Consider the following 12581-nt stretch of genomic DNA (forward strand, 5'->3'; position numbering starts at 1 on the left):
CTTCAATGTATAGCAGCAGGTGGTTGGTAAAATGCACCTGCCTTGGGATACACCCAACCCAGGTTTGAACCTGACTTTCACCACATTGAAGGGAGCTGTGCTGCTGTGGTGCAGATCGCTAGTGCATGCTCCCTTTCTCCCCCTCCCCCTCCCTCCCATTCCCCTTCTCACAGAGTTGATCTGCAGCAGTTAAGCCCTGGTGACAATAACAAAGAAGGGAGAAACCAAGTACTGATAGATGATGAACATGGATGGACCTTGAAAACGTTCATGTGACGTGATCCAGGAGGTGGCGCAGTGGATAAAGCACTGAACTCTCAAGCATGAGGTCCCGAGTTCAACCCCCGGCAGCACATATACCGGTGTGATGTCTGGTTCTTTCTCTTCGCCTATCATTCTCGTTAATAAATAAATAAAATATTTTTTAAAAAACATTCATGTGAAAAGTAGTCACACTGGGCCAGGTGGTGGTGCACCTGGTTGGGCACACATGTTACAATGCACAAGGACCCAGGTTCGAGTCCCTGGTCCCCACCTACAGGGGGAAAGCTTCACAAGTGGTGAAGCAGGGCTGCAGGTGTCTCTCTGTCTCTCTCCTCTATCTCCCCCTTCCCTCTCGATTTCTAGCTGCCGCTATCCAATAAATAAATACAGATAATAAAAAGAATCAAAGACAAGTAGTCACACAAGATAATCTATTGCATGATTCCATTTACTTGAAATGTCCAGAACAGACAAATTTTTATAGATGGTAGTGGTCATATAGAGAATTGGAAGGGTTAGAATAAAGTAGAAAGTTCAGAAAATTGTGGATTGTTTTCAGAATAGTTTTCTAAACTTGACTGTGATGATGGTTGTATAGTTCTGTGAGTATACTAAAACTAATTGTACAACTTAAAGTAATGAGTAGTACATGAAAAAAATATTTTATTGCCTTTGTAAAGGCTCAAGTTTTTCAAAATATTTATATAACGCAAAATTAGGTAAATTTCATAATTGGTTGTTTAAATTCTTTAATGCCTATTTTACTGTTAATACATAATTTAGAAAAAGAAAGCTTACTTTATTCTGTGCTTTTTTTTTCAATCCCCAGAGTTTTAAAGCTTGTTGTACTTAAAAGTACAAATAATCTTGTTTGAGCTGGCTAGTTGAATGTTAACACTTAACCCTTCTGAAACCTAGCCATGAGCAAATGTGCCTAGTTCATTCACTAGCACTGCTTCCTCCCCGTCACTGGAAAGCTAGCAGACCTCCTTTCCACCTATTTGTTTTTGTTCTACATAGCATTCCACTAAAATAACTAACTTCCAGAGCCAACAGGTTAGAAGCGTCCGGTGAGACTGAGTGTAAAGCCTGTGCTGTAGATAGAAGTATAGTTCTCCATTCACATGGTGAAGCCTCGCCCGCAGTGGAAAATACATGGAATTGGGACCTTGGAAGGTACTTACAGCCATGAGCTTAGAGCTCTCCTAATGGGATTACTAACCACCTCCACCCCCCCATCGAGAGCATGCCCATTCCCTAGAAGGTTTCTCATGATCCCACCACTTTGGGCTCCCCCCCCCTTTCAGTTAGAGACAGGAGAGATACTATAGCACCATTCATGGAGCTTCCCTTCAGCATCATGCATGGTGATCCTGTGTGCTCCTGTGGCTGGCAGTCGGGTTCTGGGACCTAGTTAAGGGTGTACCTTATCTGGCGACCTCTCTCCCACCCCCAAGAGACTTTCCTTGTAAAGGTTTTGGCTTTGTTTGACAAAATACAACATCCCTTTATGATCAAAACACTACAAAAAATGGGAATAGATGGAAAATTCCTGAAGATAGTGGAGTCTATATATAGCAAGCCTACAGCCAACATCATACTCAATGGTGAAAAACTGGAAGCATTTCCCCTCAGATCAGGTACTAGACAGGGCTGCCCACTATCACCATTACTATTCAACATAGTGTTGGAAGTTCTTGCCATAGCAAGGAATTAAAGGCATACAGATTGAAAGAGAAGAAGTCAAACTCTCCTTATTTGCAGATGACATGATAGTATACATGGAAAAACCTAAGGAATCCAGCAAGAAGCTTTTGAAAATCATCAGGCAATACAGTAAGGTGTCAGGCTATAAAATTAACATTCAAAAGTCAGTGGCATTGTTCTATGCAAACACTAAGTTAGAAGAAATTGAAATCCAGAAATCAGTTCCTTTTTCTATAGCAACAAAAACAATAAAATATCTAGGAGTAAACTTAACCAAAGAAGTGAAAGACTTATATACTGAAAATTATGAGTCACTACTCAAAGAAATTGAAAAAGACACAAAGAAGTGGAAAGATATTCCATGTTCATGGGTTGGAAGAATTAACATCATCAAAATGAATATATTACCCAGAGCCGTCTACAAATTTAATGCTATCCCCATCAAGATCCCAAACACATTTTTTAGGAGAATAGAAAAAATGCTACAAATGTTTATCTGGAACCAGAAAAGACCTAGAATTGCCAAAACAATCTTGAGAAAAAAGAACAGAACCGGAGGCATTACACTCCCAGATCTAAACTGTATTATAGGGCCATTGTCATCAAAACTGCTTGGTACTGGAACATGAACAGACACACTGACCAGTGGAATAGAATTGACAGCCCAGAAATGAGGCCCCACACCTATGGACATCTAATCTTTGACAAAGGGGCCCAGAATATTACATGGGGAAAGCAGAGTCTCTTCAACAAATGGTGTTGGAAACAATGGGTTGAAACATGCAGAAGAATGAAACTGAATCACTGTATTTCACCAAATACAAAAGTAGATTCCAAGTGGATCAAAGACTTGGATGTTAGACCAGAAACTATCAGATACTTAGAGGAAAATATTGGCAGAACTTTTTTCCACATAAATTTTAAAGACATTTTCAATGAAACAAATCCAATTACAAAGAAGACTAAGGCAAGTATAAACCTATGGGACTACGTCAAATTAAAAAGCTTCTTCACAGCAAAAGAAACTACTACCCAAACCAAGAGACCCCTCACAGAATGGGAGAAGATCTTTACATGCCATACATCAGATAAGAGTTTAATAACCAACATATATAAAGAGCTTGTCAGACTCAACAACAAGACAACAAATAACCCCATCCAAAAATGGGGGGAGGACTTGGACAGAATATTCACCACAGAAGAGATCCAAAAGGCCGAGAAACACATGAAAAAATGTTCCAAGTCTCTGATTGTCAGAGAAATGCAAATCAAGACATCGATGAGATATCACTTCACTCCTGTGAGAATGTCATACATCAGAAAAGGTAACAGCAGCAAATGCTGGAGAGGATGTGGGGTCAAAGGAACCCTCCTGCACTGCTGGTGGGAATGTCAATTGGTCCAACCTCTGTGGAGAACAGTCTGGAGAACTCTCAGAAGGCTAGAAATGGACCTACCCTATGACCCTGCAATTCCCCTCTTGGGGATATATCCTAAGGAACCCAACACATCCATCCAAAAAGATCTGTGTACACATATGTTCTTGGCAGCACAATTTGTAATAGCCAAAACCTGGAAGCAACCCAGGTGTCCAACAACAGATGAGTGGCTGAGCAAGTTGTGGTATATATACACAATGGAATACTACTCAGCTGTAAAAAATGGTGACTTCACCGTTTTCAGCCGATCTTGGATGGACCTTGAAAAAATCATGTTGAGTGAAATAAGTCAGAAACAGAAGGATGAATATGGGATGATCTCACTCTCAGGCCGAAGTTGAAAAACAAGATTAGAAAAGAAAACACAAGTCGAACCTGAAATGGAATTGGAGTATTACACCAAAGTAAAAGACTCTGGGGTGGGTGGGTGGGGAGAATACAGGTCCATGAAAGATGATGAATGACATAGTGGGGGTTGTATTGTTAAATGGGAATCTGGGGAATGTTATGCATGTTCAAACTATTGTATTTACTGTTGAATGTAAAACATTAATTCCCCAATAAAGAAATAAATTATTTAAAAAAAAAAAGGTTTTGGCTTTGCCTATTTCATTTAGTCTTTTAACTGAAGTGAGCGCCTTTTGCGGTAATCGGAGCTCTTGTCCTGGTTTCTGCAGTGCCATCCTTTAAAAGATTTCCTTCTCTGCCAGTGCCCTCTTTTATTAACAGTAACTTGAGTAGTGTTCCATCTGCGACTCAGAGAAGAATTCTTAGACTGTGTAGCCTACTTATTCAATAATGAGAAACAAAACTTCCTGTTATGTGAAATAACAAACTTGCCATTTGTTATTTTTGTAGCAAAGATGAGGTGACTTATAAAAATATATGTTCTGGGGCCGGGTGGTGGCACACTTGGTTAAGCACATGCATTACAGTGCACAAGGACTCAGGTTCAAGCCTCTGGACACCACCTGCAGGGGAAAGCTTCATGAGTGGCGGAGCAGGGCTGCAGGTGTCTCTCCGTCTCTATCAAATAAATTTTTCTTACAAAGCATTAAAATATATGTTCAGGTATTGCCAGAGTGAAGAGTCAAAACTATTGATATTTCTACCCACTCCTGGGGTCAGTGATACCGCCCCGGAAACTCTAGTTCTCTTTCCCTGCCCCTTTAAGACTGGCACTTCGGGGCAGATGTTTGGTGGTCTCTGCTGTATTAAGTTGCTTGCCTTACTGACCTCACTTTGCCCTGTTGTTTATCCTTCCATTCCACTCATAAAGTTTTCTCCCACCTTGGAGATCATAGCAGCTGTGAGATAGAGTGGGAAGGAGACCGGGATGGGGTCAGATCCAATCTGGTCTCTAGTTTAGCTGGACTAAGGCACTTTTGGGGTATCATCTTCAAAATAATCCCTCTAGCCCCTTCTGTCATTCTTGTATTCTTTGATAGTTCATTTGTTCTCCAATTTGTTTCCCCCCTCAAGGTTATTGCTGGGCTCAGAGCCTGCACCATGAATCCACCGCTCCTGGAGACCATCCCCCCCCCTTTTGTTGCCCTTGTTGTAGCCTCGTTGTGGTTATTATTATTGCCGTTGTTGATGTCATTGTTGTTGGATAGGACAGAGAGAAATAGAGAGAGGAGGGGAAGACAGAGAGGGGGAGAGAAAAATAGACACCTGCAGACCTGCTTCACTGCCTGTGAAGCGACTCCCCTGCAGGTGGGGAGCCGGGGGCTCGAACCGGGATCCTTTACACCAGTCCTTGTGCTTTGCGCCACATGCACTTAACCCACTGCGCCACCACCCTATTCTCCAATTTTTGAAAGAAAGATAAATGAAGTTGGGTTCTTAAGATTTCTTTTATTTTTTATTTTATCCCCTCCTAAGTCTCCCTTTTTCTTTTTCCTTTTCCCTTTCCTACAGTAGCAGAAAGAGTGAAAGAAATCATAGCACCAAAGCTTCCTACAGTGTGGTAGGGGTTGTGCTTGAAGCTGGGTGAAGTGCTTAGTACATGGCAAAGCATCATACTACCCAAGTGACTTACCAATATTTTACTGACCCTGGGTCCTTAACTTTAATGAACAGAATGACCTGGGGAACTTGAAGAAATATATGTCTAGGTTCTCACCCCAAGGGTCTGATTCAGTTTAAAAACTAGGGGGTCGGGCGGTGGCGCAGTGGGTTAAGTGCACATGGCGCAAAGCGCAGGGACCGGCGTAAGGATCCTGGTTCGAGCCCCCGGCTCCCCACCTGCAGGGGAGTCGCTTCACAGGCGGTGAAGCAGGTCTGCAGGTGTCTATCTTTCTCTCCCCTTCTCTGTCTTCCCCTCCTCTCTCCATTTCTCTCTGTCCTATCCAACAACGAATTGCGTCAACAAGGGCAATAATAATAACCACAACGAAGCTACAACAAGGGCAACAAAAGGGGGAAGAAAATGGCCTCCAGGAGCGGTGGATTCATGGTGCAGGCACGGAGCCCAGCAATAACCCTGGAGGAGGAAAAAAAAACAAAAAACTAACAAGCAGGACTAGGCAGTGGCGCACCTGATTGAGTGCTTATGTTCCATGCTCAAGAACTTGGGTTTGAGCCCCAGTCCCCACCTGCAAGAGAGGTTTTACAAGTGGTGAAGCAGAGCTGCAGGTGTCTCTTTCACCCTCTCTGTCTTCACCTTCTTCTCAGTTTCTCTCTGTACTATCAAATAAATAAAAGTAAATTTAAAAAGATAGCGAGCATGTTGTCTGGAAGTTGGTGCAGTGTTAGATAAGGCATTGGACTTTGAAGCGTGAGGTACCGAATTCAGGCCCCAGCAGCACCTGCACCAGAGTGATGTCTGGTTCTTTGCTTCTCTCCTGTGTTTTCGTTAAAAAAAAGAAAATCTAATTATTCTGATCGTATTATCTGCAAATATATACTGACCTAGCTATTTCTATAAATGCCACAGTGTTTTTCTTAGTAACTTATCCCAGACAGAGAGACAACTATTGGTTTTCTTATTAGCTATAAATAATGTGTGTGTGTGTGTGTGTGTGTGTGTGTGTGTGTGTGTGTGTGTGTGTGTGTGTGTGTGTGTTACAACAGAACTGAATGGTAAAAAAAATGAAAGTTGATACCTCTTGGAATTGACATGAAAGCCTTTAAGATTTCCTTTTGAAATGTCTTCCCATGTGAGTAGATGCCCTTCTGAGAACATCTTCCATTCTGAGACACTTAATCATCCTTTCCTGTGACTGATTTTGTAGTATTACCAAGAAGAGAATTTGTTTTATACTTAATTGGAATTTTAAAATTAAGGATAGTAGAGGGTGGGATTTCTTGACTATTTTCTCACTAGGAAAACACTAACTAGTTGCTAAGTTTATTTTTCATCTATTGGTAATCAAAAGGAAATCATTTACCAGCACTTATGTAAAATGCATCCTAGTCCCGCTGTAGATACAGTCTTTGCATGTGAGAGAAAGAAGCGGAGCAGTACTGCTTTATTCTGGCATTTGCCCCGCCTCTGATCTCAGCACCTCATTCCTGCTGGGTGGGCTGTTTGCCCACTGCGCCACTCCTGGGCCTCGACCACTGTGGGTAGTCTGTCTTCCCTTCTCCGGGAAGACTGGAGTTCCTTCACTGCTTACAACAAATACCTTGCTTTTGTTCTCTTGCTTCTTCACCTCCCAAATAAATGTACCAGCTTGTGTTCTGCTTTCAGAAAGATAACTCACATGTTGGGGAAATGCACTTAAATCAGAATCTCATTATAACACGAGAGGGCTGTTCTTTCTTTTCACTTAAAAATCTAAAAACTGGGCCTGATGGTGGTGTGTCTGGTAGAACACACGTGTTGCAATGTGCAAGGACCCAGGCTCAAGCCCCCCAGTTCCCACTAGAGGGGAGGCAGCTTCACAAGCTCTCCCTCTCCTCCCTACCCCCTCCTTCCTCATTATCCCCCCCATGCAGAAATGAATAAAAATAAAGTTTTGTGGGCAGGGGTAGGTAGCATAATGGTTATGCAAAGAGACTCTCATGCCTGAGGCTCCGAAGTCCCAAGTTCAATCCTCCCGCACCACCATAAGCCAGAGCTGAACGGTGCTCTGGTGTTTCTCTCTGTGTCTTTCTCTTCATCTCACTCGAAAATAAAAAATAAAATACTTAAAAAAATTTCAAATAAAAATAATAAAGATAAAGTTTTGGTTTTTTTTAATCTAAAAGCCTTAGCCACCAGATAGTATTCAGATCCCATCTCTTGTAGGTTGATGAGCAGCTCATTTGGACAGTGTGTGAACCAGGCTTAAGCCTGGCCCCCACTGCACTGAAGGGAGTTGGGTGTTCTGGCCTCTTTCAACTGGACCGCTGTGTGCACAGAGCAACGCCTTGACTGTATGCCCAGACCCTGCTTCAACAGGGTTTAAAATAGCTGTGAGCAGGACACCTCCATGTAACTGCGCCCTTTCTTAGACCGAGAAGGCGAATGTGCTGGGCTGCTACTCTGCTTTCTGCACTCCCCCTCTTGAGCAGATGTAAATGAGCAGTTACTACATCCTTCCTGAGCCAGCCGAGAAGCAGGACAGCACCACACAACCACTGTATCAGGCACCTCCAACTTGGCGCTTAGCTTGATGCTCTCAGTCAGTATCTTGGATGCCAGTCAGAAGCATCCGGTTGTCTACCTGATAGGTGCACTCTGTAGAGCTATAGTAGAACTCTGGGACTTTGCAGTTCTGTGGGGGAAATGAGAACTGCCCGTTTTTTCCTTGCACCACAGCCTACAACTCTGGAAGAGGCATTGATGTTCTCGGTACTTCTTTTTTTTTTTTCATTTATTTTATTTATTTGTTTATTCCTTTTGTTGCTCTTGTTGTTTTGTTGTCGTAGTTATCATTGGTGTCATTGTTGTTGAATAGGACAGAGAGAAATGGAAAGAGGAAGGAAAGAGAGGGTCTTGAAGAGAAAAATAGACACCTGCAGACAGACCCGTTTCACCGCCTGTGAAGCGACTTCCCTGCAGGTGGGGAGGGGGAGCCAGGGGCTCGAACTGGGATCCTTCAGCTGGTCCTTCTGCTTAGCACCACCTTCGCTTAAGCAGCTGCACTACTGCCCGACCTCCTGTTCTCAGTACTTATTTGGAAAACCTGTCACTTTTCTTTTTTTTTTTTTTTTTTTAAGATAGGACAGAGTGAAACTTAGAAGGGAAGTGGAGGGGAGCTGGCTGGTGGCACAACGGGTTAAGCGCACATGGCGGAAAGCGCAAGGACCGGTGGGAAGGATCCAGGTTCGAGCCCCTTGGCTCCCCACCTGCAGGGGAGTTGCTTCACAGGTGGTGAAGTAGGTCTGCAGGTGTCTTTCTCTCCCCCCCCCCCGTCTTCCCCTCCTCACTCCATTTCTCTGTCCTATCCAACAACAACGACAGCAATAACAATGATAAGCAACAAGGGCAACAAAAGGGAAAAATAAAGTTAAAAAAAGAAGGGGAGAGGGAGAGACACCCTCAGCATTGCTTCTCCACTTGTGAAGCATCTTCCCTGCAGCTGAGGAGCAGGGGCTCAAACCCCACATTCTTTTTTTTATTTTTATTTTTTATTTAAGAAAGGATTAGTGAACAAAAACATAAGGTAGGAGGGGTACAACTCCACACAATTCCCACCACCCAATCCCCATAACCCACCCCCTCCCATGGTAGCTTTCCCGTTCTCTATCCCTCTGGGAGCATGGACCCAGGGTCGTTGAGGGTTGCAGAAGGTAGAAGGTCTGGCTTCTGTAATTGCTTCCTCGCTGAACATGGGCGTTGACTGGTCGGTCCATACCCCCAGTCTGCCTCTCTCTTTCCCTAGTAAGGTGTGTCTCTGGGGAAGCTGAGCTCCAGGACACATTGGTGGGGTCTTCAATCCAGGGAAGCCTGGCCAGCATCCTGGTGGCATCTGGAACCTGGTGATTGAAAAGAGAGTTAACATATGAAGCCAAACAATTTGTTGAGCAATCATGGATCCCAAGCTTGGAATAGTGGAGAGGAAGTGTTAGGGAGGTACTCACTGCAAACTCTAGTGTACTTCTGCTTTCAGGTATATATTTTGCAGTAGTTTATGGATACGTGTGCACATAAGCTCTCTCTCACAGAAACTGGTGTATATCTAGGTTTTGGGACTTTGTTAGAAAGTGAACTACCTGAGATGAAATTAGAGTGTACTATAAAAGGAAAGGTCTCACCCGAGTAATGAAGCTGAAGGGTTGTCATTCCACACGTGAAGTCTCTGGATACAGTCTGAGGTGAAGCATGTTGAGGTGGCAATCGTTGCTTTGGTTAGGTTGTGATCGGCGGATGCAATATTATTTGGTTTGGATTGGGAGATGCATACGGGAAAGTGGGCCCTATCCAAGGGTTCCAGGACTGGGGGAAGTAGGGGCTCTATAGTGAAGATGTGAGGTTCCTGCTGTCTTAGGGTTCAAAAAGATAATCGATAGTTAATATTATCATCACATTATTTGTTAATTGGGTTAACTTTGAAAAGTCCCTTTGTTATGGTTTGCTGTACAGTACCCAGTATCTTGTATATAGCTGTGCTATTGGATGCATCTAATCTACTTGGTCTAGGCTTTTGAGAGAGTCCGCATATCAAATACATAGCCTATATATTAAAAAGATTCAGTTTGTCTTTTGAGAAACTTTGAGACATACAATTGATTTCCCCCTCTCATATTAATTAACTACTGATTTATATGTCTACATTTTGCTAGGAGTGTACATAAACACCATTCCCACCACCAAAGGACTGTGACCCATCCCTCCCGCCCACTCCCACCCCCCACTGGCCCAGGAAGCTACATGTCTACCCCTCACCACTGGGTTTTTACTTTGGTGCCCTACTTACAATTTGATCAGGTCCTGCTTTTAGTTTCCCTTTCAGATCTTCTAAGTCAGCTTCTGTTGATGAGTGGGATCATCCCATACTCATCTTTATCTTTCTGACTTAGTTCACTTAACATAATTCCTTCTAGCTCTGTCCAAGATGGGTCAGAGAAGGTGGGTTCATTGTTCTTGATAGCTGCATAAACCCCACATTCTTGTGCATGGTAACCTATGTGCTCAAACTGGGTGTTTAAGCTACTGCCCGGCCCCCATTTTAAACTGCTTTTAAAATAAGATGTATTAGGGAGTCGGGCTGTAGTGCAGTGGGTTAAGCGCAGGTGGCGCAAAGCACAAGGACCGGCATAAGGATCCCGGTTTGAACCCCGGCTCCCCACCTGCAGGGGAGTCGCTTCACAGGCGGTGAAGCAGGTCTGCAGGTGTCTATCTGTCTCTCCTCCTCTCTGTCTTCCCCTCCTCTCTCCATTTCTCTCTTTCCTATCCAACAACGACAACAACAATAATAACTACAACAATAAAACAACAAGGGCAACAAAAGGGAATAAATGAATAAAATAAAATAAATAAATAAAAATAAAATAAAATAAGATGTATTGAGGGCCAGGCAATGGCACACTTCATTGTGTGGGCATGTTAGCATACACAAGGGCCCTGGTCCCCACCTGCAGAGGGGAAGCAGTGCTGCAGGTCTTGTTCTCCCTCTGTCTCCTCCACTCCTCAGTTTCTCTCTGCCCTGTCAAATAAGGGAGCAGGAAAAAAAAATAGAGTTAAAAGATTTATTAGTGAGAGAGATGGAGAGAACCAGAGCATCACTCCAGCACATGCAGTGCCAGGGATCAAACTCAAGACCTCATAGTTGAGAATCTAACACCCTATCCACTGCTCCACCTCTTGGATCACCATTTAAAAAATCTACATAAGTCATACCCCGGCTTAAGGGACTCATTGTCTTCTTAGAAATATGCAAAACAGGAATCCTATAGTAGTTGTAATATTATGTGAGTAAGATGAAGGGTAAGGAGAACTGAAGAAGAAGAAAACATTTTGTAAAGGAAGTTACATCAATGCCAAGTCTTGAAGGATGAGCAGGAGCTTCCCCAGCAGAAAGAGGACAAGGCATTCCAGGTGACAGAGAAGACTGGTCCCAGACAGGAAGATTAGAGCTTAGCCATTTTGCCTTTTTTGCTTGAATTGTAAAATCGTCCTGGAGAGTTGTATGTCCATAGTCCCTTAAGTTGTTTCAAAACTCTTTGCAACCTTGTTTTTCAGGAACCCGAATCATTTATGATCGAAAGTTTCTGTTGGATCGTCGTAATTCTCCCATGGCTCAGACCCCACCCTGCCACCTGCCCAATATCCCAGGAGTCACCAGTCCTGGCACCTTAATTGAAGACTCCAAAGTAGAAGTAAACAATCTGAATAACTTGAACAATCATGACAGGAAGCACACAGTGGGTAAGAGAATGTTGGTGTTGGGGACTCTGGGGGGCCCCTGGAGATTTGAACATCAGTCAGCTACTGTAGGTTAAAAAACACAAACCGAACCACTGATGTTGAGTTCTTTGTCTCTATGTCTCTAATGTCCTGCTCTCCTTTTTGTTTCCTTAGCAAAGTTAATTGGTTAATTGAACTAGTCTAGGAACCACAGACTTACTCATGGTTAGATGAGACTTACTTATGGTTCTATAAGTAAATCTCATCTAAGGAATGTGAGAGAAATCAGGAATGGTAAATCCCAAAGATAGCTACAGCACCAAAGCTTTCTCCAGTGGTGTAGTACTCCCATGTTCTTTACTCATTGTTTTATATAATTTATTTGTTTTTGCTGGGGCTTGGTGCCTACACAACTCCACTGTTCCCAGCAGCCTTTTTGTTTTAGAGAAAGCGCTGCTCCCTCACTCGTGAAGCCTCCCCACTACAGGCATCCCGTGTCTCAAACCCAGGTCCTCCTCACATGTAGGGTGGTAAGGTGAACTACCTTTCAACCCCTTTTAACCGCTTTATGTTTTTTTTTCTCCTTTTTTTTGTTGCCCTTCTTGTTTTTTATTGTTGTAGTTATTATTGTTGTTATTATTGATGTCGTCATTGTTGGATAAGACAGAGAGAAATGGAGAGAGGAGGGGAAGACAGAGAGGGAGAGAGAAAGACACCTGCAGACCTGCTTCACCGCTTGTGAAACGACTCCCCTGCAGGTGGGGAGCCGGGGGCTCAAACCGGGATCCTTATGGTGGTCCTTGTGCTTTGTGCCACGTGCGCTTAATCCACTGTGCTACCACCCAACTCCCACTTTATGTTTTTAAAGGCTTTGTTTTTACTCGTTTTAATGT

The 12581-nt window shown here is 43.3% G+C and overlaps 1 protein-coding gene across 1 annotated transcript in view; it reads left to right on the forward strand.

Moving 5' to 3' along the window:
* The window catches only part of EIF4EBP2 (eukaryotic translation initiation factor 4E binding protein 2), a 34892-nt gene that overhangs the window by 18265 nt on the left and 4046 nt on the right, over window positions 1-12581 (forward strand). Inside the window, exon 2 of the mRNA XM_007524143.3 lies at window positions 11524-11709. Within this exon, the coding sequence (XP_007524205.1) occupies window positions 11524-11709 (186 nt within the window). The remainder of the gene's footprint in view (window positions 1-11523; window positions 11710-12581) is intronic.

The sequence above is a fragment of the Erinaceus europaeus genome, chromosome 1, assembly GCF_950295315.1.
Source record: "Erinaceus europaeus chromosome 1, mEriEur2.1, whole genome shotgun sequence".
In the NCBI taxonomy this organism is placed as follows: domain Eukaryota; kingdom Metazoa; phylum Chordata; class Mammalia; order Eulipotyphla; family Erinaceidae; genus Erinaceus; species Erinaceus europaeus.